General features: G+C 48.7%; 1 protein-coding gene across 14 annotated transcripts; it reads right to left on the reverse strand.

The window, feature by feature from the left end:
* Nucleotides 1-459: 459 nt before the first annotated feature.
* On the reverse strand, nt 460-26,998 carry CCDC134 (coiled-coil domain containing 134). 14 transcript variants are annotated; one of them, XR_010578332.2, is made up of 8 exons: nt 26,866-26,998; nt 17,302-17,420; nt 16,306-16,427; nt 16,015-16,099; nt 12,888-13,069; nt 12,510-12,581; nt 5,999-6,170; nt 460-1,060 (listed from the first exon to the last, which is right to left on the reverse strand). XR_010578332.2 is itself a non-coding variant. In XM_005567130.5 (8 exons), exons 3-8 carry the CDS (start codon nt 17,402-17,404, stop codon nt 935-937), a joined length of 690 nt encoding a protein of 229 aa, XP_005567187.1. In that variant the 5' UTR covers nt 17,405-17,420; nt 26,557-26,645; nt 26,866-26,998; the 3' UTR covers nt 460-934. The 14 variants fall into 14 exon arrangements, 7 of the variants coding, with proteins under 7 accessions (XP_005567187.1, XP_005567186.1, XP_073859761.1 ...); XR_010578331.2 differs by having other exon boundaries at nt 5,928-6,170; XR_012418685.1 differs by having other exon boundaries at nt 12,888-13,083.
* Nucleotides 26,999-27,009: the final 11 nt, after the last annotated feature.

Here is a 27,009-nt window from a genome sequence, read left to right on the forward strand (position 1 = left end):
GAGTGTACCCAGGGCCACATGCCCTCTGCATCTTCCCTGCCCTGTGGCCTCCCGAGACGTGAAGCTGTCTGAGCCGTGCAGCTTATGGCAGCCATTGCGGAGTATGGCCTCCTGCAGGGCTGCGGCCTGTCCCCCTGCAGCCCCCCACCCACAGGTTGACTGTCTTCCAGCACTGCTGAAGAGAACAAGCTGACTTTCCTGTACTTGCTCAATGACTGTCCCCAGACATCTGAGGACAGAGATCATGTTGCTCCAAGGTCTTCTTGAGCTAAATGTTTCTCAGATCCCAGGACACTTCCAGGTCCCTTCCCAACACCAATCCTTTGTCAAGGGCAGTGCTGGGGTAGGAACAGGAGGCCCAAGCCAAGCCCCTTGCTTCTCTGCCCCGCCAGGGCCTGGCCCCCACCACCGGTGGGGCAGAAACATCCTCCAAGCTGTTTCTACATCCCTGAGCCTTGGTTGCTCCAAAGGGTCCGCTGGCGTTTATTGTGTCTCTGCAGAGGGGCTGGGACCTGTGCCAGGCAGCTCTGTGACACCGTGGGGCCAGCAGCAGGGTGGCACCCTCACCTGTGGCTCGGAACCTACTTCTGCTGCTTCCCCACCAAGAGTGGAAGCCAGCTGGCCAGAGGTTTTCAGCCACCAAAAGAGTCCAGGCAGGCATCGCCCTGCCTCCCCCAGCAGTCTGCACAGGGTCATATTTCCAGTATAAAGTCCTCTGAAGGCCCCTTCAGCAGGAGGCCCCTGAGAGAAAAGCCAGCTATCTGAGGCTCAGTCCCTTCAGCCAGGGCTCAGACCCAGCTCCAGGGGGCTGGGAAAATGTGGCCTCTCCTTCTGGAAGGGGCTGGCTGGTGCTCTCCACCACAACCACATCTCCACCTCTTCTTCCTCCCGACCTGCCTCCTTGTGGCCCCTTGAGCCCTGAGCTGCTCCAGGGCTATAACTCAGACTGGGATCTGGAGATCCTTGGGCCTTTTCGGATCTCTTTCCGCTTCTCCTCTTTCTTCCGGCGTTTCTCTTCTTCTCTCAGGGCCTTCTGGAAAGGGTCAGTGCTGGGAATGAACTGAAGGGAAGAGAAGAGAAGTCTGATTTAGTCTGTGGAGCAAAGAGCCTGCTCTGAGCTAGGCCACCGGCAGGCTGTGGGAATAGGAAGGTTCCCTGGACACAGGCCCTGCCCCAGACATGGAGACAGTGAAATGGGTTTGGCGAGAACTGCTGAGTGTGTGTTGGAAGATACGCAGGAGTTTGCCAAACCAACAGCATGAGGGAAGAGAAAAGTATTCTGGATGCAGGGACAGATGCTGAGGTGGGAACCTACATGGGGCATCTGAGAAACGATACACAGATTCCTCCAGGGTGAGGGGATAGAGTGGGTGAGACCACCACAGACCTGGGAGCCCCACACCTGCTGCACCCTTCAGGAGGAGAGGAGAGAGGTCAGCCAGAGTCACAGATGACAGAGCAAGTAGCGGGGGTGGAGGATAAGGACTTCATTGGCAGCGGGAGATGGCAGGGGGGAGGGGCATTCTTCAACTGCAACCCAGGCCCTTGGCTTTCCTCCCTCTCTCTCCAGACCGTCTCATCTAACTCATAACTTCTATTGGCCTGTGTGGTCAGTTACCCCTCAAACTTGCATCTCCATGTTCAAATGCCTGTCTGAGACCTTCTTTAGGATGTCCCAAATGCACCCTAGACTCAGTATGGTTCCCTCTTCCCAGAGTACCTGTTCTGATGAGCAGCAGGGCAGAAACCGAGGAGCCCCACCTGCACCCGGCATTTCCTCTCCCTCCTTGGGTCCATCACCAAGGCCTGGCTGATTTCAAGCCCTAAATCTCTCTCAAACCCATCCACTTCTTTGTCTCTACTATTGCTGCCCCCATCACCACTCCTGCCTCTCTGCTGGATGACTCTAGGGGCCTCCCAAGGGCTTTCCACATCCCCTTTGGTCCCTCTCAAGTCATTCTCCTCACTGCAGCTGGATCTTTCCTTTTCTTTTTTCTTTTTTTTTTGAGACAGAGTCTTGCTCTGTTGCTCAGGCTGGAGTACAGTGGTGCGATCTTGGCTCACTGTAACCTCTGCCTCCCGGGTTCAACTGATTCTCCTGCCCCAGCCTCCCAAGGAGCTGGGATTATAAGCGCCCACCACCACACCTGGCTGATTTTTGTAATTTTAGTAGAGACAGGGTTTTGCTATGTTGACCAGGTTGGTCTCGAACTCCTGACTTCAGGTGATCCACCCACCTCAGCCTCCCAAAGTGCTGGGATTACAGGCATGAGCCACTGTGCCGGACGGATCTTTTCAGAATGAAAATCTGTTCATGTCACATTCCAGCTTCCACGGCTCTCCATGACTCTCAAGACAAAGTTCTACACAGGTTATCTGCAGGTCTACCCCGGCTGCCTCTCTGTTCCTACCTCATATCCTCCGCCTTTATGTTCTTGGATTCCCTGTACCCTCTCACTTCCAGGCCTTTGCATGTGCTGCGGCCGAGGCCCAGAATGCTCTTTCCAGCACCCACCCTTCTGCCACATTAGCTCGGGCTCAGCTGGTTCACTGCCCTCTAGACCTGCCCTGACTCCCTGAGGGGCTGCTCCTGGTGGTGTGCTGTCTTCGACTTTGTGCTGATTCCTTCTTTCTTGTGCCCATCGCCCTCCCAAACAGCACATTCCATGAGGGTAGGAGGATAGTGTCCTCTGCCACAAGGCCTTAGCACAGAGTCTTCCTGGCTTTTCGAGAGCACTCAATATGTGTTTTTTTCAATGAATGAGCAAGCCACGTTAGAATAGGAAATACAATAGTACAGCAGGTCCTCGAATAATGTGGTTTAGTTCAAGGTCGTGTCATTATAATGTGGATGAGAAAAAAAAAAACAATCGATTCCTGGCTGGGGCCACTGTGTGGAGTCCGCACATTCTCCCCATGTTCTGGTGGGTTTTCTCCGGGTACTCCAATTTCTTCCCACATCCCAAAGATGTGCATGTTGGGTTCACTGGCATGTTTATACCGTCCCAGTCTGACTGTGGAGGTGTGTGTGAGTGCGCCCTGTGATGGGAGGGCGTCCTGTCCAGGGTTGGTTCCTCCCTTATGCTCTGAGTTGCTGGGAGAGGCTGGACCCTGAAGGGGACTAAATGGATAAATAATTATCTTACTTGTTTTGATGAATCTTTCTTAAATATATGTACAGTTCACATTTATTTCAATGTTTCATATTAAGAGTGTTTTGGTCTTTATTTTGAAGACTAGAGTTGGGCACTGTGGCTCATGCCTATAATCCCAGCATTTTGGGAACCTAAGGTGGGTAGATCACTTGAGGTCAGGAGTTCGAGATCAGCCTGGTCAACATAGCGAAACCTCATCTCTACTAAAAAATATGAAAATTAGTCAGGTGTGGTGGTGAGCGCCTGTATTTCCAGCTACTTTGGACGCTGAGATAGGAGAATCACCTGAACCCAGGAGGTGGGGGTTGCAGTGAGCCGAGATTGTACCACTGCACTCCAGCCTGGATGACAGAGCGAGACTCTGTCTCCAAAAAAAAAAAAAAAAAAAAAAAATCTGGTAATGGATGGTTTTTTGACCAGAAATATGCTGTAGTAACTTAACTCTTAATTTATATCAATTAGCCTATGGTAAGTTGGTTTGTAATACATAGATTCACTTAAAGTCACAGTTTCCAAGAACCTATGGATGATGTTAAGTGAAGATGTACTTTGCCTACAACTGAGGTAGCTGTGCTGTAAAACACACCCTTTTATTTGTTCTTAGGGCAATAGTGACAAACGTTTGATCTGATCAAAGTAGATACTAAAAACAAACAAATAGCTCCACCTTGTGGAGTAATCTGCCTACCAGGTTAGATTAAGTCATGACTCTGGAAGATGGGGGGATTCACAGAAGTATAGCCCAGAGAAGGTAAGTGAGTCACACAGCATGTGGTAGGCCCAACTAGGACTAGCCTTGCAGGCTGCACACTTCCCAGCCTAGTACGTCCCTACCACACTCTGCTCCTATCTCTGTGAGTGAATCCTGATCCACTTAAGACAGGGAGCTGGGAGACCCCTTAGGCCCCAGAGACCCCATTCCTCTCTGACTCTGGCTGGGCAAGGGCAAGTCAAGAGATCTTAGCCCCTTCAGTCTCAGCGGGCTCAGCTCAAACTAGCTGGGTCAGAAGAGAAACACACCCATCCTTTCCCCATTCCACCTAGGCCTGGCAGTGCCTACTCATCTTTCGAGTCTACTTTAGATGTCTCCCCAGGAATCTTCCCTGGCCACCCCTGATAGTACCTGACCAGCCTGGCTCAGGTCAGCAGGCTGACGGCCAATACAACATTGTGGTTAAGAGCATGGCTCAAGAGGCAGACCACATGTATTTGAACCTTCATTCCATCACTTACTGGCTGTGAGACCTCAGCTTGATTACTGTACCTCCCTATGCCTCTGCTGTCTTCACTGTTAGGCTAGTTATCAATTTATTTCCTCTCTATTCCGAATTCACTCTTCATCGCCTGCTCTGTGAAAATGCATCTGGCTCCAAGATAGAGCCCCAAACTCCTAAGCTTGGTGTTGAAGGGCCCAGACCCCATGCTACATCTCCAGCCTTATCTCCTTCTGTCTTCAAGCTACCCTGCTCTGCCTGTCCCTGACAAAAACCACATCCTCCATAGCCTCAAGCATGCCACTCTGGCCACTGCCTTCTATCTTCTCTAACTCCTTAGCCCTACTATAACAACAAGCAGGCCCTCCGTGCTGCCAGCAATCCAGCCTCATTTCCTGGTCCGCTTATCCTCCTGCTCTCCTGCACATACCTTCTCCTCAAGCCTCTGTGCTCCCCTCACTCCCAGACCATGACCTTGCTTTCTATCTCACAGAGAGGATGAAAGCAGCAGGAGACAACCCCCACAGCTCCACCACCACACCCACCAACCCATTTACTTCTGTGCCCACATACTCTGCCTGCCGTCCTGTTCAAGGTTAAGGATCTGCTCTTCTGTACAAGGCCAAGCCTTCCCCCAGCACTACAACTCACCCCTCCTCACCTCCTCCAGATAAGGCTCCAGCAACCTGGCCCCTGGCCTCATCAGTTTCTCCCTCTCTAATGGATCAGTCCCATCCACACAGTGCAAGCCTGCTGTGGTCTCTCCCAAGGACTAACATTTGAAACGACATTGTCCTCCAGCTATTCTCCCATTACACTGCTCTCTTTGAAAAGAAAACTCTTCGAAAGGGCTGTCTAAACTTGCCACATCCACTTCCTTTCCTCTCATTCTCTGGAAATCAAATCTTTTGTTCCCAGCACCCCGCCCCTCAAAGCAGCTTTTATCAAGATCACCAGTGGCCTCAACATTGCTCGGCCCAGCAGTCGATTCTCAGTCCTCGCCTTCCTTACCTCCCAGCAGCGTCTGACAAGCCGATCGCTCCCTCCCTACTTCCTCTAACGCTTTCCTCGTGTGGCCTCTGGGAAACTCTTGGGGTGGCCACCATCATGCTGAGTGCTCCTTCGGCGGGTTCTTGCTGCTTCCTCCTCAGTCCTTCAACCTCTTATCTCCAGCCCCATCCCACGCCTCAGTCCTCAGACTGCTTTTATACCTGCCCAATGCCCCAGATGACTGTGTCCTGTCTCACGGCTTTTGGTGCCTTCTACATAGGCATGGCTCTCACATTTACAGGTCCAGCTTCTACTTCCTCCCTGAAGTCTAGAGTCAAATATCCAGCTGCCTCCTTGACATCTTTACTCTGATATTCACCAGGTGCAGGAAAAAACTCTTGATACCCTCTCCAAGGATTTGAAAAAATGAGTCCCATTCTTCCCGACACTCAGGCCAAAAGTCTTCTAGTCATGCTTAACGCTCCTCTCTCTCTCACCACAACTGCTTCCTCAGCAAATCCCACTGGCTCTACTTCCAAAAGAGAACCAGAACCTGACCATTTCTCACCAGATCCACTGTCATCGTCTGGTTCAAGCCACTATCAACTGCCACACAGATGAGCACAGCAGCCTCCACACCTGGGTCCCTGCTTCTGGTCCCCGACCATGCTCCACACAGCAGCCAGATGATCCCTTTAAAGTGGTAAGTCTGCGCCTGGAATCCCAGCTACTCAGGAGGCTGAGGCAGGAGAATCTCGAACCCAGGAGGCAGAGATTGTGGTGAGCTGGGATCACACCATTGTACTCCAGCCTGGGCAACAAGAACAAAACTCCATCTTAAAAAATACATATATAAATAATGGATGGGCGCGGTGGCTCATGCCTGTAATCCCAGCACTTTGGGAGGCCGAGGCGGGCGGATCACAAGGTCAGGAGATCAAGACCATCCTGGCTAACATGGTGAAACTCCGTCTCTACTAAAAATACAAAAAAAATTAGCTGGCGTGGTGGTGGGCACCTGTAGTCCTAGCTACTTGGGAGGCTGAGGCAGGAGAATGGTGTGAACCCGGGAGGCAGAGCTTGCAGTGAGCCAAGATCGCGCCACTGCACTGCACTCCAGCCTGGGTGACAGAGCGAGACTCCATCTCAAAAAATACATATATATAGATGGATGGATGGATGGATCCATCTCAAAAAATACATATATATAGATGGATGGATGGATGGATGGATAGATAGATAGATAGATAGATAGATAGATAGATAGATAGATAGATAAAAATAAAGTGGTAAGTCACAGCCTGTCACCCTGCTAGATAGATAGATAGATAGATAGATAGATAGATAGATAGATAGATAGATAGATAGATAGATAGATAGATAAAAATAAAGTGGCAAGTCACAGCCTGTCACCCTGCTCTCCAGGTCTCTCAGGGTAGTGCCAAAGCCCTTGTGAAGACCTCTGAGGGTCTCAGGATCAGGCCTACAACTCTAACCCCATTTCCTCACACTCCCCAGCCCCAAATATGCTTCCAACTCATAGCCTTTGTACTTGCTGCTCCTTTAGCCTGGAACGTTCTTCCTTGGGATACACAGATGGCTCCCTCATCTCCTTCATATAATTCAGGAAGACAGTATCCAGGCCATGTGAAATAGCAACCATACCCCATCTCACCCCGGGCATTCCTTAACCACATTCCCCTTTCTTCTCCACAGCCCTTGTCACCACCTACCATATTATATATTTTTAAATGGACTGCCTGTCTTTCCCAACTAGAATGCCACTCCCAGAATAGAGCTAGCCTGCTTCCCCAAGGGGCAGGATGCAATAGATACTCACTTGATGCCAAATGAACAAATGTGGTATGCATCCAAGCTTTTGCATAAGTTCATCCCTCTGCCTGGAAGGCCCTGCCTCAGCTGGTCCACCCAGCAACTAACTCATCCCACAGCCTCCACCACCTCTCTGCCAAGGCTGGGTCAGGCTCCCCTCAGAGGTCTACAGCTCATTATGCTTCTTACCACTATAACAGTAACACTGGATTGGAACTGTTTCCCTGCTGCCTTCCCCATCAGACTGTGAGCATCTGAGGAGCTGGGACACGGCCAGCCCCCTGGACAGGGACAGTGGTTGGCACACAGCCTGGTATGAGTTGACTCTAGTGATGGGTACATAAGAAGTAGAACTCAGAACTCTCACCAGCATGGAGGGAGTGTGTGAGGGAAGTCGAGCAAATCCGGGGCTCCTGTGAGGCAAGCCCATGTGGGATATCAAAAAGTGAGGAAAATCTCGGAACTGTCCCCAGCCAGCATGTAAGGAAAGTATGTTGCTGCTGTGATTATGTCCAAGTAGAGCACATTATGATAAAGCTGGACTCAACTTATTATGGCACCCATTGTCTCTGTGGCCTACGCTGTCACCCTTCTCCTGCGTTTAAGTGAGGCATCTATGACCTGCATAGCAAGAAGAACTGGCATCACAGCAATAAAGCATCTCCATGGGTGACCCCTTGCTGGGAAAGGCAATCTGTCATGGCCTTGAGTGTCCACACATGTTTTCTTGCTGTATAAACCAAGAATGGAAGGCTGTGGCTGTTCTTGATCTGGGCCATTTATCAGGGTAATGATTGCAGCAAGCAACCTTGGGGGATGTGTCATTTCAGCTGGGCATGCAGGGGTGGCAGCTACCCCACTGAGGAAACCACATCCCCCACTCTGCCACATAAAGCAAAGCCACTGGCTCAACAGGACCCTCGATTCACAGGTTCCCCCAAATATTCAGGCCTAGCCCACTGTAATTCAGCTAATATAAAAGCTAACAGTGTTGTACAGAAAAAAGTTAACACAGCTGGCCTGACTCCTATCCTTTGAAAGGCCTGCTTCCAAGGTTAGCCCTTGGCAGACATCTGGGAACTTGCATTTCAGGAGGGCCCCCACCCCCCTAACTGCTAACAATGGTTCACTGTGCCAAAACTGTTTGTGCAAACAATATGGTTTCTGCTGAATACATACTTTGCTCCTGGGAGTTTGCCATTTTGACATAAGTCAGGCAAAAAGTACCCACATGACTAGCTCCCAATAAAAACTCAGACACTAGGTCCCTCATGAACTTTCCTGGTAGAAAACATTTTAAACATGTTGTCACAACTAATTGCGGGAAGAATGAAGCACATCCTGTTTGACTCTACTGGGAGGGGACTCTGGAAGCTGAGCCTGTTTCCCCGGACTTTGCCTGATGCACCTTTTCCCTTTGCTGATTTTGCTCTGTATATTTTCTCTGTATAAATCGTGGCCATGAATGTGACCATATACTGAGTCCTGTGAATCCTCCTATTGAACCATCAAGCCTGGGAGTGGTTGTGGGAACCTGACACAGGTGTCCATGAGCAGCAGCAGTCAGCCAGCCCCAGTAACAATGCTGGTGGACTAAGTGCCATAGAAAGGCCAGTCAGACAATGGCCTGAATTAAAACCTATCACTCTTGCCTTGGATGACACTCCTTTCTAACAACTATGCATGTTATATTCTTACTGACTATTGTCAGTGTCCTGGTCATCCGGAGATTACAAAATGGCAGATCAAAGATACCTACCCCACTCTTTTTATTTATTTATTTATTTTGAGACAGAGTCTTGCTCTGTCACCCAGGCTGGAGTGCAGTGGTGCGATCTTGGCTCACTGCAATCTCTGCCTCCTGGGTTCAAGTGATTCTCCTGCCTCAGCCTCCTGAGTAGTTGGGACTACAGGTGTGTATCACCTCACCTGGTTAATTTTTGTATTTTTAGTAGAGACAGGGTTTCACTATGTTGGCCAGGATGGTCTCAAATTCCTGACCTCAGGCAATCCACCTGCCTTGGTCCCTAAGTGCTGGGATTACAGGCATGAGCCACCATGCCTGGTGATACCTATCCCTCTTTAGGGCCACAAACTATGGAAACAAATTGTGGTGACAAACTAGACAGCCTGGCTCACTTGTTTAGATGCCCATCATAAAGCTCAATCTCTGATAAGACCAAATGGAGTCAAACTGCTGATCAAGCCTACTTCATCCAGATCACTGCCACCTAAATGTATCATTGTACTTGGCGTGGTAACGTACCTACTACCAAGGAGCGGCACAAAACAGAGGATTCTATATTTCTGGTTCAACTACCTGAATCTCTGGTTGGAATGGTATGGCCTGAGATTGTTAGGATTGTGACCACTTGGCTGAGTATCCTGCTTGCTGATTTCCCTGCAGTGGCCCATGTGGGTAAAGATAAGAGATACAACAGGTCTCTATACATCTGTAAAAATGCCCTGGTCCCATTCATACCTGACATTTCTGAATGAAAGGTCTAGGTCATAGTAGGCAACAACTGGAGAAAAAGTGAAACTATAGATGCTGGCATAGGTGGCATAGAACATATGCTTTCTTTTTTTGAGACAGTCTCGCTCTGTCACCAGGCTGGAGTGCAGTGGTGCGATCTTGGCTCACTGCAATCTCCACCTCCCGGGTTCAAGCGATTCTCCTGCTTCAGCCTCCTGAGTAGCTGGGACTACAGGCGTGTGCCACCATACCCGGCTAATTTTTGTATTTTTAGTAGAGATGGGGTTTCACCATGTTGGCCAGGACAGTCTTGATTTCCTGACCTCATGATCTGCCCACCTCGGTCTCCCAAGGACACATGGATTTTATAGCAATAATCCTGCCACCCAGGCAGGAAATACCTTAGATCCCAGAAAGTGCAGGGAACAATTAATGCTCTCTTTATCCCTTAGATCCATCACTGCCACCTGGCAAAACAATTCTAGGGTCTGCCCAAGCCCAGTGGCAGCTGCAGCTGTCAATATGGCCAACTGTTGGGTGTCTCATTCCCATCCACATGATAGAAAAACTCACATGGACATGTCAGTAATGAGCTATTCTGCTGTGTCTAATGCCATCAAAGATAGTTCTTACCAGTGACCTTGTGCAGACATACCAGCCAGCACAATTTTGTTTCAACCTGACAGATAAAAATCCATCTGCTTTTCCTGATGTGTGAGTAGCCTTGGATTATACCATGTAGGACAACTGAGGCTGAAGCTCCACAGTGACACTGCCCTCAGGCTCAGCTAAACATTGTTCTGGTGACTCAAATCAAGTGTAACATGTGGGAGAGAATGGGTCATGAAATGTCTCCTTATGGGGGCATGAAGGTTGCTTGGGTCCATCTATTGCCCCCTGTAATTATTGGCAATAACATCAAAGATTGGCAGGTCAATCTAAACTCTCTTATATGGGTGGTCGTGGATAACAAATTGGTCTTAGACCATATCCTGATTATCCAAAATGAGACTTACTGGTCCTCCAAGACCTTCACAGCTGGTTGAGTCCAGGACCCTGATCAATGTTGCAGGTTAGGGGCCAGGCACAGTAACTCACACCTATAATCCCAACACTTTGGGAGGCTGAGACAGGAAGACGGCTTGAGCCCAGGAGTTTGAGACCACCCTAGGCAGCACAGTAAGAACCTGTCTCTGAAAAAATAATAATTAGCCAGGAATGATGTCACACAGGCCTGTCATCCCAGCTACTCAGGAGGCTGAGGTGGGAGGTCTGTTTGAGCCCAGGAGTTCAAGGTAAGCTAGGTGGGTGACAGAACGAGACCCTGTCTCTAAAAAAAAAAAATAATAATGTAGGTTGGCCTTATCCTGCTATTCAGAATATAGTTGATAGTAGTATGAATTAAATGAAGTATGAGACTAATTGAACAGATTTGGTCCTAGCCTCTATCAGTCAGATTAATTAGACTGAATAGCACATTTGTGTGAAAATTTGAGTTAAACCAAGCCATGGAGGGCTTGGGTCAGACTGTTGGCACAGCAATCCGTCATGGCCCTGAGCATCCCTGCATATTCTTGCAGTGCACATCAAAGATACAAAGCCCTAACCACTCTTTACCTGGGCTATGTCTCAGGATTGTGTTTACAGAGAGCAACCTTGAAGGGTGTGGTGATATCTCCTCCCAAAGAGCACGTTTGCTATAAAAAATCATGAATTTCCCCAGCTTGGCAGTTCTCAGCTGTGATGCACACCCCCTGCATGCACAGCGCCCACCTGGCCCTCTCTGTGTCACCCCCATGGGACTTGGGGAACAAGGTGAATCAACACAATCAGGCCAACAGTCTAGCTACTGCCTTTGCTGTAATATAGTCCAATATCTCTGACCTGTCAGTGTCCATGAAATAGTAGCAGGCTAGCTTGTTGGCCTGGAGGCAGAGTTAAATCCTAGACCCCTCAGACACCCAACACCTCTCTCCACACCAGGGACCAGCATGTGGCTTGACAAGTCCAGTCCTCCAGTCACCACGGCCCTTCCTTCCTGCCCCTCCTAGCCCTGCCACTTCCGATCCCTTCCTCACTCTATCGTATCTGTCCCTGTCCTTTTTTTTTTGAGACGGAGTTTCACTCTTGTTGCCCAGGCTGGAGTGCAATGGCACGATCTCAGCTCACTGCAACCTCTGCCTCCTGGGTTCAAGTGATTCTCCTGCCTCAGCCTCCTGAAAAGCTAGGATTACAGGCATGTGCCACCATGCTTGGCTAAGTTTTTGTATTTTTAGTAGAGACGGGGTTTCACCATATTGGTCAGACTGGTCTCGAACTCCTGACCTCAGGTGATCCACCCGCCTTGGCCTCCCAAAATGCTGGGATTACGGGCATGAGCTACCATGCCCGGCCTGTCCTCATCTTTTATCCCAAACTTACAGTTCTCAAAGCCCACCTTAGCCCCCTGGAATAAGAGCACGTACAGGAGTGCGGGATGGAAGCCTAGTTGGTGCTAAGAGGTTCAAAGGCAGGGAAGAGCATGGCCTGACCTCCCTGGCTGCCCTGATATCCACCTGAAGTGGGATGCCTGTTTTGTGCTGGGATGGGTTTGTTCATAGCCACCTAACTACCCCCCATGGTTGGAGTTCACACGCTGTGAAAAGACAGTGAGGCTGAGGCTAAGAGGGGAGCAGTGACTTGCCCACAGGCTCCAATGACTCAGTGATGGCTTCTGGACCCAGGCCCAGGCTGCCTGGCTCCAAGTCCAAAGCCACCTGAGGTCCCCAGCCCCTGCAGGCCTCGGCGTCCTATGGCCCAGCAGAGGCAAAGCAGACACAGGCATAGGCCCTGGCAGCTCACCTCTGTGCGGTCGATTTTAAATGGGTTCTGGAAGTCGGAGTCTTTCTCACTGATCCCCAGTTCCTGGGCCATCTGCAGATGAAGAATCACTCGTCATCCTCTGCCTTCTCCTGAGTTCTGCTCACCAGAGAGTCACTCCCTCCATGCTGGGACCCAGACTCCAGACTTGGGCAGATGTGAGCCAGGTGATGACCCCATGGGAACTGGGTGAGCACAGAACCCCTTGAAATGGGACCTCTGTGGCCCAAGATACCCTGAAGCTCCACAAAGAAAATGTAGCCAAGCACTGACATTCAGGCCCGACTGAAGGCAGATGTGAGGATCCTAGTCCACCACCAAGACAGAGGGCTCCCGGGCCACCTCCACCCCAATCCTTACCAGGCTGAGGATGGGCGAGTGGGGACCCTGGTCGAAGACGCCCGTCTGGTTGCAGAAACTGATGCCCCAGCGGATGAGAAGGTTCCAGTTGGAGTTGTGGTCAAAGTAATAGTGCACAATCCTCGGGAAGCGCAGCACCACATCGCCGAAGAAGGCCGTGTTCTCCACCACGTGGGAGAAAGCTGGCAAGAGGACCCTGATGAGTGGCCAGGGCAGATGCTGTCCTGGCTGCCTCGCTGGTCCCTGGCATCCTCCAGAGAATAGAGACATCCACCAAACCCACCAAGGAAGGAACAGTGCCTACTGACCACAGGCTGCCAATCACATGTATAGTGCGAACTAGGGCCTTACACCCACTAGCTCACTGAGTCCTCATAACCACTTTTAGAGGGAGATGTGGCTGCTGTTCCCATTTTACAGATGGGAAACTGAGTCTCAGCAGCTAATGAGTAGCAAATCTGGGCTGCAAACCCAGGTCTGTCAGCCCAAAGGCACATCTTGCTGCTTAGAAGACTCATTTGCTATGGGGACCAGAGAAGTGAGTGTTGTTCTGCACACAGATGCTGATGCATCACATGAGGCTTTGCTGGGCTTGACCTCCCAACCAACATGTTATCCAAATGTCCAGTGCTGGCCCTGGTGCTAATACAATTAGAGTGTCTGTGAGACCTCAGGTCTCTTAGGATGGCCAGACAACAGGCCAGCATTTTTCTTTTTTAATATTCTTTCCATTTTATTTCATTTTAAGTGCTTAAGTTCTTATTTTGAATGAACGAATGAATATAATTAATTAATTAATTACTTTAGAGGTGAAGTCTCACTTTGTTGCCCAGGCTGATCTCAAATTCCTGGCCTCAAGTGATCCTCACATCTCGACCTTCCAAAGTTCTGGGATTATTGGCATGAGCCACTGCACTCAGCCTGAAATTATCTTAGACTTACATAATACAACATAAAATTCATTCATTTGGCTTCCTCTAATGTTATCTTTTTTTTTTTTTTTTTTTGAGACGGAGTCTCGCTCTCTTGTCCACGCTGGAGTGCAGTGGCGAGATCCTGGCTCACTGCAACCTCTGCCTCACGGGTTCAAGTGATTCTCCTGCCTCAGCCTCCCGAGTAGCTGGGATTACAGGCATGTGCCACCACACCCGGCTACTTTTTCATATTTTTGGTAGAGACAGGGTTTCACCATGTTTGGCCAGCCTGGTCTAGAACTCGAACTCAAGTGATCTGCCTGCCTCGGCTTCCCAAAGTGCTGGGATTATAGGCGTGAGCCACCATGCCTGGCCAAGTTATCATCTTATATAACCAACATGCAACTATCTAAACCAGGAAATTAACAGCAATACAATACTACCAACTAACCTAACAGACTTAATTTGAATTTTCTGTTTTCCCACTAATGTGCTTCTACTGATCAACAGGTCAGTTTAAACTGAGCTTTGTTAGTGTGCTGCAGGAAAACAGCCTGCTGCGAGACAAGCGTGGCGCCATCTTGAAGCCATAACGGCTGAGGTTTGACCACTGCACACCAAAGTATTCCGCAGCAAGGTCTTTAAACGACGCCTGTAGCATAGATAACCCCTCAAAAAGATGATTATTTAACTTCCCCACAAGTTTCACACAAAAGCCTGAGATGTCACCAGCTGCATGTTTTAACCTAAAAGCTTGCTGTATAAACAATACTTTTGGCTGCATGTGTAACTCACCCCTGTAATCCCAGCACTTTGGGAGTCCATGGCGGGTGGATCACTTGACATCAAGAGTTCGAGACCCAGCCTGGCCAACATGGCAAAACCCCGTCTCTACTAAAAATACAAAAATTAGCCGGGCCTGGGGGCACACGTCTCTAATTCTAGCTGAGGGAGGCTGAGGCATGAGAATCACTTGAACCTGGGAGGCAGAGGTTGCAGTGAACTGAGATTGTGTCACTGCACTCCAGCCTGGGTGATGGAGTGAGACTCTGTCTCAAAAGAAAAGAAAAGAAAAGAAAAAAAAAAAGAACAGTTTCTGTACAAGCATTGTCATCTGCAAAATAACAAATAAAGAATACTTTCTGGAGGTTGGGTGCAGAGACCACCATCTCATTTCTGCCTGAGACATGGCTTCTGTTCAGAAGTTCCTAATGAATATTTCTTTCTGAGAAACTGGACCTCTCAGCTCCCTTGGCCTTGGAGGGTAGGTTTGCACAGACCTACTCACCACGGAACATGTGTCCATCATGGTAGCAAGTCCCCCAGACCCAGGTTAGCCAAAAGCATAACTGTGTAAACAGCTCTAAGCAGTCCCTATCGAAGCCAGCCCCTAAGAGAGGGCCCAGGCAGCCCTCACCAGCACTAGCCAGGCTACCCAGAAAGATAAGTAGTCTCCAAAGATATGCCAGGGTGGGTCTGAGACATGTCAGGCAGGGACCCTGGGGCTTCAGAATAATCTTGAACCTCAAAGAACTCAGGAAGACAGCTTGATTCAGAGGGAAGAGCCAAGGCAAATTACTTGTACTCTTTCATATAGAAAGTAGAGAGAACAGTGTCTTCCCCCAGAGTTATGGTAGAGATTAGAGTTGATGGTTGTAAAGTGTCCACTATGTATTATGTAAGAGCTGCTGCTATCCTCTCAGAGTAATCTAAGAAATGCTATCGTGGCCAGGTGCAGTGGCTCACGCCTGTAATCCCAGTGCTTTGGGAGGCCGAGGTTGGCCGATCATAAGGTCAAGAGATTGAGACCATCCTGGCCAACATGGTGAAACCCCATCTCTATTCAGAATACAAAAACTAGCTGGGTGTGGCAGTGTGTGTCTGTAGTCTCAGCTACTTGGGAAGCTGAGGCAGGAGAATCACTTGAACCCAGGAGGTGGAGGATGCAGTGAGCTGAGATCACACCACTGTACTTCAGCCTAGCGACAGTGAGACTCCGTCTCAAAAAAAAAAAAGAAATGCTATTGCTAAAATGTAGCCAGTTAACGAGGAAGGCCACTCACAAAGCGCCCATCTGCCCAAGGGGACCACTTGGAAGGTGCCACAAGAGGGCACTTCCGGGGAGAAAAAAAGAGTGACAAGAACAGGAGAGAAGAAGCAGCTAGAGAAGATCGGGTGGTGCCGAGGACAGGGCAGTATAGGGCAGACCATACCATCCTTTAGCTTCTCGTCCTGGGGGAAGGGCCCATCTGGGAGCACATCAGCAGCGGTGAGCACTGTCCGGGAGTCCTCCAGCACCTGAGGGAATCCCGCCAGGGCTGAGTGGCTTCACAGTGCCCATAACAGACTGCTTCTGTCCCCATTTATTTAAACCCCACTTCAAGTCTTATGTGCACGCAGTTCCCTTGTCCCTGAACACCATCCCCTTAGGGAACTCCTATTTACCCATCAGTGCCCAGATCAAAGACTGGACCTGCCAAGAGCTGCCCCCTGCCTGCACACACCTTAAAGAGCCCCTTGAGCATGACATCAAGGATCTTGTACTGCTGATGGATGTCGTTCAGCTGTGCCAGGTTCTTCAGTGCCAACAGCTGCTCCCGCCGCTTCACCTCAAACATCTTCTTGTCTGGGCAGCATTAAGTTAAGGGGCTGGCATCAATAGCCCTGCCTGGACAATCGAGCAGTCTTGCCTCAGAAGGCTCATTCCTAACCAGCAAGTATCTGCAAGGGTCATGGATGCCCAGGGCTAGAAGCCTCCAGGAAATGAACAAACTGACAAGTGCATGGCCCTGCAAAGCACCATTCATCCAGTTCCCATGATGCTCCACACCCAGAAGCCTGAAACCAAGCCTCCAGACATGGCTCCTGCCTTCCCTTCGCTGTGGTCTTCCTGCCCTCTCCACAAGCATTCACTGTTCCAGAGCCTCCACCTCTCTGCTCATGCTGCACCCTCTCTGCCCAGAATGCCCCTCACCCTCTTCTAGGAGTTTCTATCCTTTCAAGGCCTGGCTCAAAAATCATCACAGTGTTTCCCCTCCTGTGCCCATCAGAGCACTGGTCACAGAGTAAAATGATCATTTGTTTGGATACTTTCTTCCCCTAGGCTTATGGACACCTCAAACCCAGGGGACTCGTTGTAATTCATCTTTGTGTCCCTGAGGCCTGGCCTGGAGCAGGTGGCCCAGTTCACCAGGGTCGAGATGGGCCAGTAATCCAGAATTCCTGAGTCTCCACCCAGGATCTTGCCCACAAGGTGCCAGGCCATGCACAGTCCTCACTGAGCCTTTGCAGTCTAGAGATGGGCCTTGTCATCTCCATTTACTATATGCGGAAGCTGAAGCTCCGGAGAGACCTGACTTGCTCAAGGTCTGGCTAGAGCACCTCACTTTTTCTCCCTGTTCCCCTCAACTGGGCTGCTTATCCCTGGAATCCCCGAGTAGAGAAACCTCATTTATAGACCCCTCAAAGACAGCTCATTAACTACCAACCCTAAAGGATACAGATCTCCAGGCTTGGGTCCAGGGAAGTCCTCAAGGTGCCTGTGGCTCCCGTCCCAGACAAAAGCAAGACAAAGAGGAAGGCCAGGAACTGAAGAAGGTCCATATCCAAACCTCTTGAGCTGGAAGAATAACCCAAAGAAAGAGAGTGAGACCCAGAGATTGGTGTTACATAAAATAGAGGGCAAAGGTGAACAGCAGCTTCCCCTGATACAGCACATCCTCCAAATACCAAGAACCCAGCTTTGGGGAGCCCTGAAGCTGCAGCTCCTATCCCAGGGCCAGCAGGCACACAATACAGACCCATGGGATGCTAGGAGGTGGGGAGGAAGGTAAGTATGAGTAACACAAGGACGCTTAGAGCACTGGGTCAGCGGCTAGAGCTCTGGGCTGGAGCCCGGCCCCCACCCCTGACTCTGGGACCTCGAGCAGCTTGCCCAGCCTTTCTAAACCTCAGCCTTCTCAGCTGTAGAACAGGGATAAGGAGGTCACCTCCCTGCTGCAGGGAGGGAGGTCTGGGTGAGGCACTGTGCCTGGGGAGGAGGGGCTCATCAACAGTATTCCCTCCACATCCCCTATCTTGGCCTCCCAGGAAAGCATCTGGTCAAAGAAGCCCAGGCAGAGGAGATGTGAAACTTCCGGGGTTTTCCTCCTTCCTTGACTTTTGTCATCAGAAAGGAAGAAGGGACAAAGGGCAGGGAGGAAGGCAGGGCAGTCTCAGGGTAAGGGGGCTTGCTACTCACTCACTCTGGAACCACAGGTACTACATACAACATCTGTTCATATTCAGGCAACATGCCACAATTATTTATTTATTTTGATTAATTTTTCTTTTTTTTTTTTTAAGATGGAGTTTCACTCTGATTGCCCAGGCTGGAGTGCAACGGCGCGATCTCGGCTCACTGCAACCTCCGCCCCCCAGGTTCAAGCGATTCTCCTGCCTCAGCCTCCTGAGTAGTTGGGATTACAGGCATGCGCCACCATGCCCAGCTAATTTTGTATTTTTAGTAGAGATGGGGTTTCTCCATGTTGACTAGACTGTTCTCAAACTCCCAACCTCAGGTGATCTGCCCGCCTTGTCCTCCCAAAGTGCTGGGATTACAAAAGTGAGCCACCGCACCTGACCCTTTTTATTTTTTATTTTTCCTTAGTAGAGATGAGGTCTTGCTATATTGCCCAGGCTGGTCTCCAACTCTTAAACTCAAGCTATCCTCTCGCCCTGGACTCCCAAATGCTGGGATTACAGGAGTGAGCCACTATGCCTGGCCAACACAATTATTTATTGAGTGCTATGAAGTTCACTTTCCTGGTGATTCCCAGGACATACATTGCTGCCTTCCACCCTTCCTCTTTCTCCCCTTGAAAGGATGCATCTTTTCACTTGGTTAGGGTGGTAATTCTCAATGTTTTTTGTTAGCTTTTGTAATTTTTTTTTTTTTTTTTTTTTTTTTTTTTTTTTGAGACGGAGTCTCGCTCTGCCGCCCAGGCTGGAGTGCAGTGGCCGGATCTCAGCTCACTGCAAGCTCCGCCTCCCGGGTTTACGCCATTCTCCTGCCTCAGCCTCCCGAGTAGCTGGGACTACAGGCGCCCGCCACCTCGCCCGGCTAGTTTTTTGTATTTTTTAGTAGAGACGGGGTTTCACCGTGTTAGCCAGGATGGTCTCGATCTCCTGACCTCGTGATCCGCCCGTCTCGGCCTCCCAAAGTGCTGGGATTACAGGCTTGAGCCACCGCGCCCGGCCGTAATTTTTTTTTTTTTTTGAGACAGGGTCTTGCTCTGCTGCCCAGGCTGGAGTGCAGTGGCATAGTCATGGCTCACTGCAGCCTCCACCTCCCAGGCTCAAGCCATCCTCCCACCTCAGCCTCCTGAGTAGCTGGGACCACAGGTGCATGCCACCATGCATGGCTAATTTTTGTATTTTTCCTAGAGGTGGGGTTTTGCCACATTGCCCAGGCTAGTCTTGAACTCCTGGGCTCAAGTGATCCACCCACCTTGGCCTTCCAAAGTACTGGGATACAGGTGTGAGCCACTGCACTCGGCTACTGTAGCTTTTTTTCTCTGGTTCTAACTCTGCTGTTATGGCCTGACACTCAAATATTCTGTCTTGAGGGCCTAGAAAAGCAATGTTTTCCTTTAGTATAACTTGATTCTGTACTTTAGGCTTTTCTTGATGTGCCTGAATTGTTTCATTTAACCAGGAAATTTCTCATGCTTTTAACTAAGAAACAGGTATTTCCCAGTTGAAGGTGCTAGTTTTTGTTTTGTTTTGTTTTTTTGAGATGGAGTCTTGCTCTGCTGCACAGCCTGGAGTGCAACAGCACGATCTCGGCTCACTGCAACCTCCGCTTCCTGGGTTCAAGCGATTCTCCCTGCCTCAGCCTCCCAAGTAGCTGGCATTACAGCCACCCACCACCACACACAGCTAATTTTTGTATTTTTAGTAGCGACGGGGTTTTGCCATGTTGGCCAGGCTGGTCTTGAACTACTGACCTCAGGTGATCTGCCGCCTCGGCCTCCCAAAGTGCTGGGATTACAGTCGTGAGCCACCGCGCCCAGCTGGTGCTAGTTTTCTTATTTACATTCCACTATAATATGATGGAAACTCATAACCTTGGACACACTCTTCCTGTGTCTGATGAAATTCACAACTTTTTCATAAAACCTGAGCTATGAAAGGGTTAAGATTTTTTGTTTTTACACCCTTGTAACCTTCTGTATTGCTTGTGACACATAAATAACAAATTGACAAATTTCCTTGTCCACTGCTGATTATAATGAACTTCCATCAGATTTTTAACCATGGGGTCAGGCGCAGTGGCTAATGCCTGTAATCCCAGCACTTTGGGAGGCCGAGGCAGGCGGATCACAAGGTCAGGAGATCAAGACCATCCTGGCTAACACGGTGAAACCGTCTCTACTAAAAATTAAAAAAATTAGCCGGGCGTGGATGCACATGCCTGTAATCCCAGCTGCTTGGGAGGCTGAGGCAGGAGAATTGCTCGTACCCAGGAAGCAGAGGTTACAGTGAGCTGAGATCACACCACTGCACTCCATCCAGCCTGGGCAACAGAGTGAGACTCCGTCTCAAAAAAAAAAAAAAATTAATAGTCTAAAAAAAAAGATTTTCAACCATGGTTGTTCCAAGTCTTTGTCATCCATGGTTCTGATTCTTCTCTAAAAGCATTTGCAATCAGATTCATGAAAAGACTCTAACAAGTAATCTTAAATACAAGTTTCTAAAAAGTTAAAAACTTTAAGATCAATGAACTAAATAAAAATTTTTCAGAACTCTAATGAAGAAACTGATGAATTCCTGAAATCTAGTCAAAATCAAACAGAACTCAATTAAAAACTGATGAAGATAATTTTCTTTTCTTTTTTTTTTTTTTTTTTTTTTGAGAGAGGGTCTCGCTCTGTCATCCAGGCTCACTGCAGCCTCAACCTCTTGGGCTTAAGCAAGCCTCCTACCTCAACATCCTGTGTAGCTGAGACTACAAGCACATGTCACCATGCCCAGCTATTATAATCTTTTCAATTTTTTTGTAGAGGTAGGATCTTGCTATACTACCTAGGCTGGTCTCAAACTCCTGAGCTCAAGCAATCCTCCTGCCTTGGCCTCCCAAAGTGCTGAGATTACAGGCATGAGCCACCCTGCCAGGGTAATGTTTTTATGACATATATTTGAAACATTATTGGTTCTTTACTTGTTTTGTTTTCTAAATTTAAGGAAACTTTTTCTCTTAAGCTATCCATAGTTTATAGCAATTCCTTAAGAAACACTTTTGTAAAGAGAGGTGGAAACATTTACTTTTTCTCCCAATTTAATCCATCTAAAAATTGAAAACTATTCATAAGTCTTCTTTTTGTTTTGTTTTGTTTTTAGACAGGGTCTCCCTCTGGAGTGCAGTGGTATAATCATGGCTCACTGTAGCCTTGACCTCCCAGGCTCAATCAGTTCTCCTGCCTCAGTCTCCCAAGGGTCTGGGAGTACAGGCATGTGCCACTACACCCAGATAATTTTTGTATTTTTTAGTAGAGATGGGGCATGTTTCCCAGGCTGATCTTGAACTCCTGGGTTCAAGTGATCAGGCTGCCATGGCCTCCCACAGTGGTAGGATTATAGGCGTGAGCCACCATGCTGGCCTATTCATGAGTATTCTTATGGCAATGTGGTTATTTGCAAAAGTCCAGTAAGACTTTGCTCTCTCTCTTTTTTTATTTTGAGACAGAGTCTCACTCTGTTGCCCAGGCTGGAGTGCAGTGGCACGATCTCAGAACTTGCAACCTCCGCCTCCCGGGTTCAAGTGATTCTTGCGCCTCAGCCTTCCCAGTAGCTGGGATCACAGGCGAGCACCACTATGCCTGGCTAATTTTTGTATTTTTAGTAGAGATGGGGTTTCACCATGTTAGCTTAGGCTGGTCTCGAACTCCTGGCCTCAAGCGATCTGCCCAGCTTGGCCTCCCAATGTGCTGAGATTATAGGCGTGAGCCACTGCACCCAGCCTGCTCTCTATTATAACAGAATACAATAAATACTGCTTATATTACCACAGCTTTAACTAGAATATCATACTTGAAAATGTGCATAGAAAGCCTGCCTTCAAAGATTCCCAGCCTTACAGTGAATGAGTAAAATCTGTCACTTCCTGGCAGGCCCAGGAACCTTATGACTGTGCAGTAAAATCTAAAGTCTGCCTTGGTTTTCCTTCCTAGCCTCAAACGGTTTTTATTTTTTTTATTTATTTTTTTATTTTTTATTTATTTATTTATTTTTTTTGAGACGGAGTCTCGCTCTGTCGCCCAGGCTGGAGTGCAGTGGCGCGATCTCGGCTCACTGCAAGCTCCGCCTCCTGGGTTCACGCCATTCTCCTGCCTCAGCCTCCCGAGTAGCTGGGACTACAGGCGCCCACAACCGCGCCCGGCTAATTTTTTTTTTGTATTTTTAGTAGAGACGGGGTTTCACCGTGGTCTCGATCTCCTGACCTTGTGATCCGCCCGCCTCGGCCTCCCAAAGTGCTGGGATTACAGGCGTGAGCCACCGCGCCCGGCCTCAAACGGTTTTTAAACCTGGTACTCCTATGTGATCACTGTAAAGAGAAAATTTTGTTTCTAAAAAAAGATAGAGTATACCTGTTACTAGACTGTAGCCCTGTGCATTGCTTTTGAGTTCTCATTACCTACTTGTATACTGGATTAGCTCCTGAATTCTAGATTCCTCCAATCCAACTTTCTTCCATGAAATTATTAAAAATGGGCACTGCTCTGTTCCTGAAGCCCTGTAAGTTGAAACTAGATGAACTTTAATGGACAAGCCTTGTGCCTAATGTATGGGTCACACAGAAAGTTCACCAAACCTCTCAATGCCGTAACCAGAGACATTCAAACTGCAAACCAGGATAAGAAGTTGATGGTTTCATACCGTAGATAGCTTTTCCGAAGACACTGGAACAAGATTCCATATCATTTTGAGACTCTTACCTGTTTTTTGTTTTGTTTTGTTTTGTTTTTGAGAAGGAGTCTCACTCTGTTGCCCAGGCTGCAGCGCAGTGGCGCAATCTTGGCTCACTGCAAGCTCCGCCTCCCGGGTTCACGCCATTGTCCTGCCTCAGCCTCCCAGGTAGCTAGGACTACAGGTGCCCGCCACCACGCCCGGGTTAATTTTTTTTGTATTTTTAGTAGAGACGTGGTTTCACCATGTTAGCCAGGATGGTCTCGATCTCCTGACCTCGTGATCCACCCATCTTGGTCTCCCAAAGTGCTGGGACTATAGGCGTGAGCCACCGCACCCGGCCAACTCTTATCCGTTTTAATGTCTCCTTTTTTTCACTTGGCAGGATAATGGTGTAATTGAAATTTCACAATCAGTAGCTTCTGCTGGTAACTTGACAGAATCTGACTCAAGAGATCCTTTAAGCCACTTCGTGGATGACTTTGGCAACATCCCTAACAGAACTGTTGATCACAACAAACAACAAAACCCTAAAAAACTGTTGCTCACTCTCTATTTTAACTCAACCCAGTTATGGCATAGTAGGTGGTAAAAACTGAGCTATATTATCTATTCACAAATGTTGGTGCTATTGCTAATACTACATACTGTACCTGGATACATTCCTCTGGGAAGCTGAGACCCAAATACAAAAAATAAAGCAGGCCTCATGGTTACAATAGGTCTCATCTAATTCCCAACGGGCATCTGACTTATTCAATTGGTTGTCTTTAAGCCTAGGTTCATGTCTCAGAATTTTTTTATATTTTTATTTTTATTTATTTTATTTTTTTTTGAGACAGGGTCTCACTCTGTTGCCCAGGCTGAAATGCAGTGGTGCCACCTTGGCTCACTGCAGCCTCGACTTCTGAGGCTCAAGCAATCCTCCTGCCTCAGCCTCCCCAGTAGCCTGGGACTATAGGCTCATGCCACTGTGCCTGGAGAATTTTTGTACTTGTTTTTGTAGAGATGAGGTTTTGCCAAGTTGCCCAGGCTGGTCTCGAACTCCTGGGTGCAAGCAATCCACCCACCTTGACCTCCCTAAGTGCAGGGACTACAGGCATGAGCCACCATGCTGGGCCTCTTAAAACTATAATGCAAACTGAGATTATCATATTGCTATTAATATTACTTCCTATTTTCCTATTTATTTATTTTATATTATTTTTGGAGACAGAGTCTCATTCTGTAGCCCAGGTTGGAGTGCAGTGGCACCATCTTGGCTCACTGTAACCTCTGCCTCCCAGGTTCAAGTGATTCTCCTGCCTCAGCCTCCCGAGTAGCTGGGATTACAGTTGCACACCACCATGTCTGGCTAATTTTTGTATTTTTTGTAGAGACGGGGTTTCGTGATGTTGTCTAGGCTGGTCTCGAACTCCTGGGTTCAAGCAATCTGCCTGCCTTGGCCTCCCAAAGTGCCGGGATTACAGGGGTGAGCCATCATGCCCAGCCCTATTTTCTTTTTAAACTTTATACCTGTTACTTTTTAAATTTTTGGTGAGGTACCACTCCTAACAGAATAATGCTGACCCAGAAGTTTGCAATGATAGCAAATGCCTATGGAACAGCCAAAATTGAACTTAATAATGAACTCCAGGTAGACTTATCTTGAGAGCCACTCCTTCCAAACCTCCCTTGCTGCTCAAATGTGGCTAAAAGGTATTTGGGGTTTTTTGAGACAGGGTCTTGCTCTGTCACCCACGTTGGAGTGCAGTGGTATAATCACAGCTCACTATAACCTCAGACTCCCGGGCTTAAGTGATTCTCTACCCAACTCTCCCCCACACACTCCCCCAACCAATGCCTGGATAATTTTTTTTTTTTTTTGAGATGGAGTTTTGCTCTTGTTGCCTAGGCTGGAGTGCAATGGTGTGATCTCAGCTCACCACAACCTCCGCCTACCCGGTTCAAACAATTCTCCTGCCTCAACCTCCCTAGTAGCTGGGATTACAGGCATGTGTCACTATGCCCAGCTAATTTTTGTATTTAATTTAATTAAATTAATTAATTAATTTTTTTGAGACGGAGTCTCACTCTGTCACCCAGGCTGGAGTGCAGTGGCATGATCTTGGCTCACTGCAAGCTCCACCTTCCCGGCTCACACCATTCTCCTGCCTCAGCCTCCCGAGTAGCTGGGACTATAGGCGCCTGCCACCACGCCTGGCTAATTTTTTGTATTTTTAGTTGAGACAGGGTTTCACCATGTTGGCCAGGATGGTCTCGATCTCCTGACCTCATGATCTGCCCGCCTCGGCCTCCCAAAGTGCTGGGATTACAGGCATGAGCCACCATGCCCGGCCCTGCCCGGATAATTTTTGTATTTTTTGTAGAGATAGGGTTTTGCCATGTTGCCCAGGCTGGTCTCGACCTTCTGGACTCAAGTGATACTCCCTCCTTGGCCTCCCAAAGTGCTGGGATTACAGGCGTGAATCACTGCTCCCAGCCACTACAAGGGTTTTGATACTGACTCCTAGTCACCAATAATTCCCTTCAACGTGGCAAGAGACCAACAACCCAAGATAGGTCCATCCCAGCACTGGGGGACCTAACTACAGGATGACCGATCATAAGTCTTTTGGAGAAAGATCTTGACCAAAAGGGGGAAATATGAAAGCTGTTAGAATCAAAACAGAGTCGTTTGTGTTAAAAACTCTGACAAATTTAAAGCATGATTCTCCAATGGGAAAAAAACAAGAACAACTCTGACAAAACCAAGGAAGGTCATGAAAAGAGGGTTCTCATGCACAAATGACTGATAACAAGATCAGAAAAAATGCAAAAACCACAACCCTGCACAGAGACCATTGCAGACTTACACAGAAAAATATTTCTGTGAGGACATCTGCCCTGCAACTGCCTGTCTAACCTCAGACTGGCACCACTCTTACTATTCATCCTTGTAGCCAAGGATAACTATCTCAAAATAATTATGCAATCCTCATTTTTCCTTTCAAAACCTTACCAAATACGTACAGAGGTTACTATGGCACACATATTCTCACTACAATGTCTATTCCCAAGTAAACATCATTTTTTTAGAGTCTCTCACTCTGTTATTTAGGTTGACAGTACCTACCACATTCTAGGCACTGTTCTAGAGGCAGGAATACAGCAATAAATAAGACAAGCAAAAATCTCTGCACTCTTGGTACTTAGGTCTCTAGTAGGGATAAAAAACAATCAATACATTTGTAAAACAATCACAGAAGGATGAGAGGGTGTCGGTTAGGTGCAAGATTACATAAAGTGGTCAGGAGAGCTCTCACACTCAGATTACAACTCCCCAATGTTACCAATGTGAAATCAAGGCACAGAAAAATGAGGTGACTGCCCAAAGTCACACAGCTATTGCCAGGCCGAACCAAGAGTCTGTTTGGCTCTAAGTCCAGTGCTCTGTCTTCTGACTCTTCCTAAATGAGCACAGGCTACCTGAGATCAGAGTTGGCTACTGAACTACCAGGAGATCTGCCCCAGGGGAGAGATGCTCAGTTACAGACAGTGAGGGGCTGCAGAGGTCATCCGGAGAACCCCCTACCCCCAAGCAGACGAGTAAGTGAAACCTAGAGAAGGAATAGTTCAAGTTCACCCAGGACCCTCCACATTCCACCTCCTGCTCCAAACTCAAGGGAACCAGAACCAGGCTAGGGCAAAACTTTAGGGGACAAGGAGAATACCAGACAGCTGGCAATGACTGAAGCAGGGAAGTGGGAAAGAAAACCCAGAACAGCAGACTGAGGGACAGATCCTGCTTTCTCTACTGTTACACTCACTTTTTCAGCCTCTCAATCCCGATCCTGCCCTGTGCGTCCCCCGGAGCTCCTCCTGGCTCAGCATGAGGCTCTGAACTCCTGCAAGGTACCTGGTAGTGGCGGGCCTTGAGTCGGCTACCGGGGTCGGGGGCCCGGGTGGTTGACCCCGAGCCTTCGGGGCTCCCGGAGGAGGGAGCGAGCCCTTTCAAAGAACAGAGGCGTCCAGGTCCACGAAACTCCCTCCCCACCACCTGCGGCCGGTTCGGGGCCCTCGGTTCTCTCATTATCCTCCCCAGGAACCTGCAGCCCCCCGCCCCTACCGCCACCTACCTGGCCAGGCGGTGCATGAAGGGCAGGTGGCCGAGTCCTGTGCGAGCAGCTGGGCTCGAAGTTCCAAGAGGCTAACAGCAACCGCACTGAAAGCAGCAGCACCCAGCTAGCAACCAAGAGCGGACCGCCGAGCGCCGTCCCGCC

Source organism: Macaca fascicularis, chromosome 10, assembly GCF_037993035.2.
Source record: "Macaca fascicularis isolate 582-1 chromosome 10, T2T-MFA8v1.1".
NCBI classification, from domain to species: Eukaryota; Metazoa; Chordata; class Mammalia; order Primates; family Cercopithecidae; genus Macaca; species Macaca fascicularis.

Bases quoted from the DNA above. Each gene is read 5' to 3' on its own strand.
- CCDC134 (XM_005567129.5), bottom strand. The intron at 16,100-16,305 runs GTGTGTGCAGGC...GGATTCCCTCAG, and splicing joins TGCTCAAGGGGCTCTTTAAG to GTGCTGGAGGACTCCCGGAC. The intron at 13,070-16,014 runs GTATGGTCTGCC...TCCTCTTGCCAG, and splicing joins GGACGAGAAGCTAAAGGATG to CTTTCTCCCACGTGGTGGAG.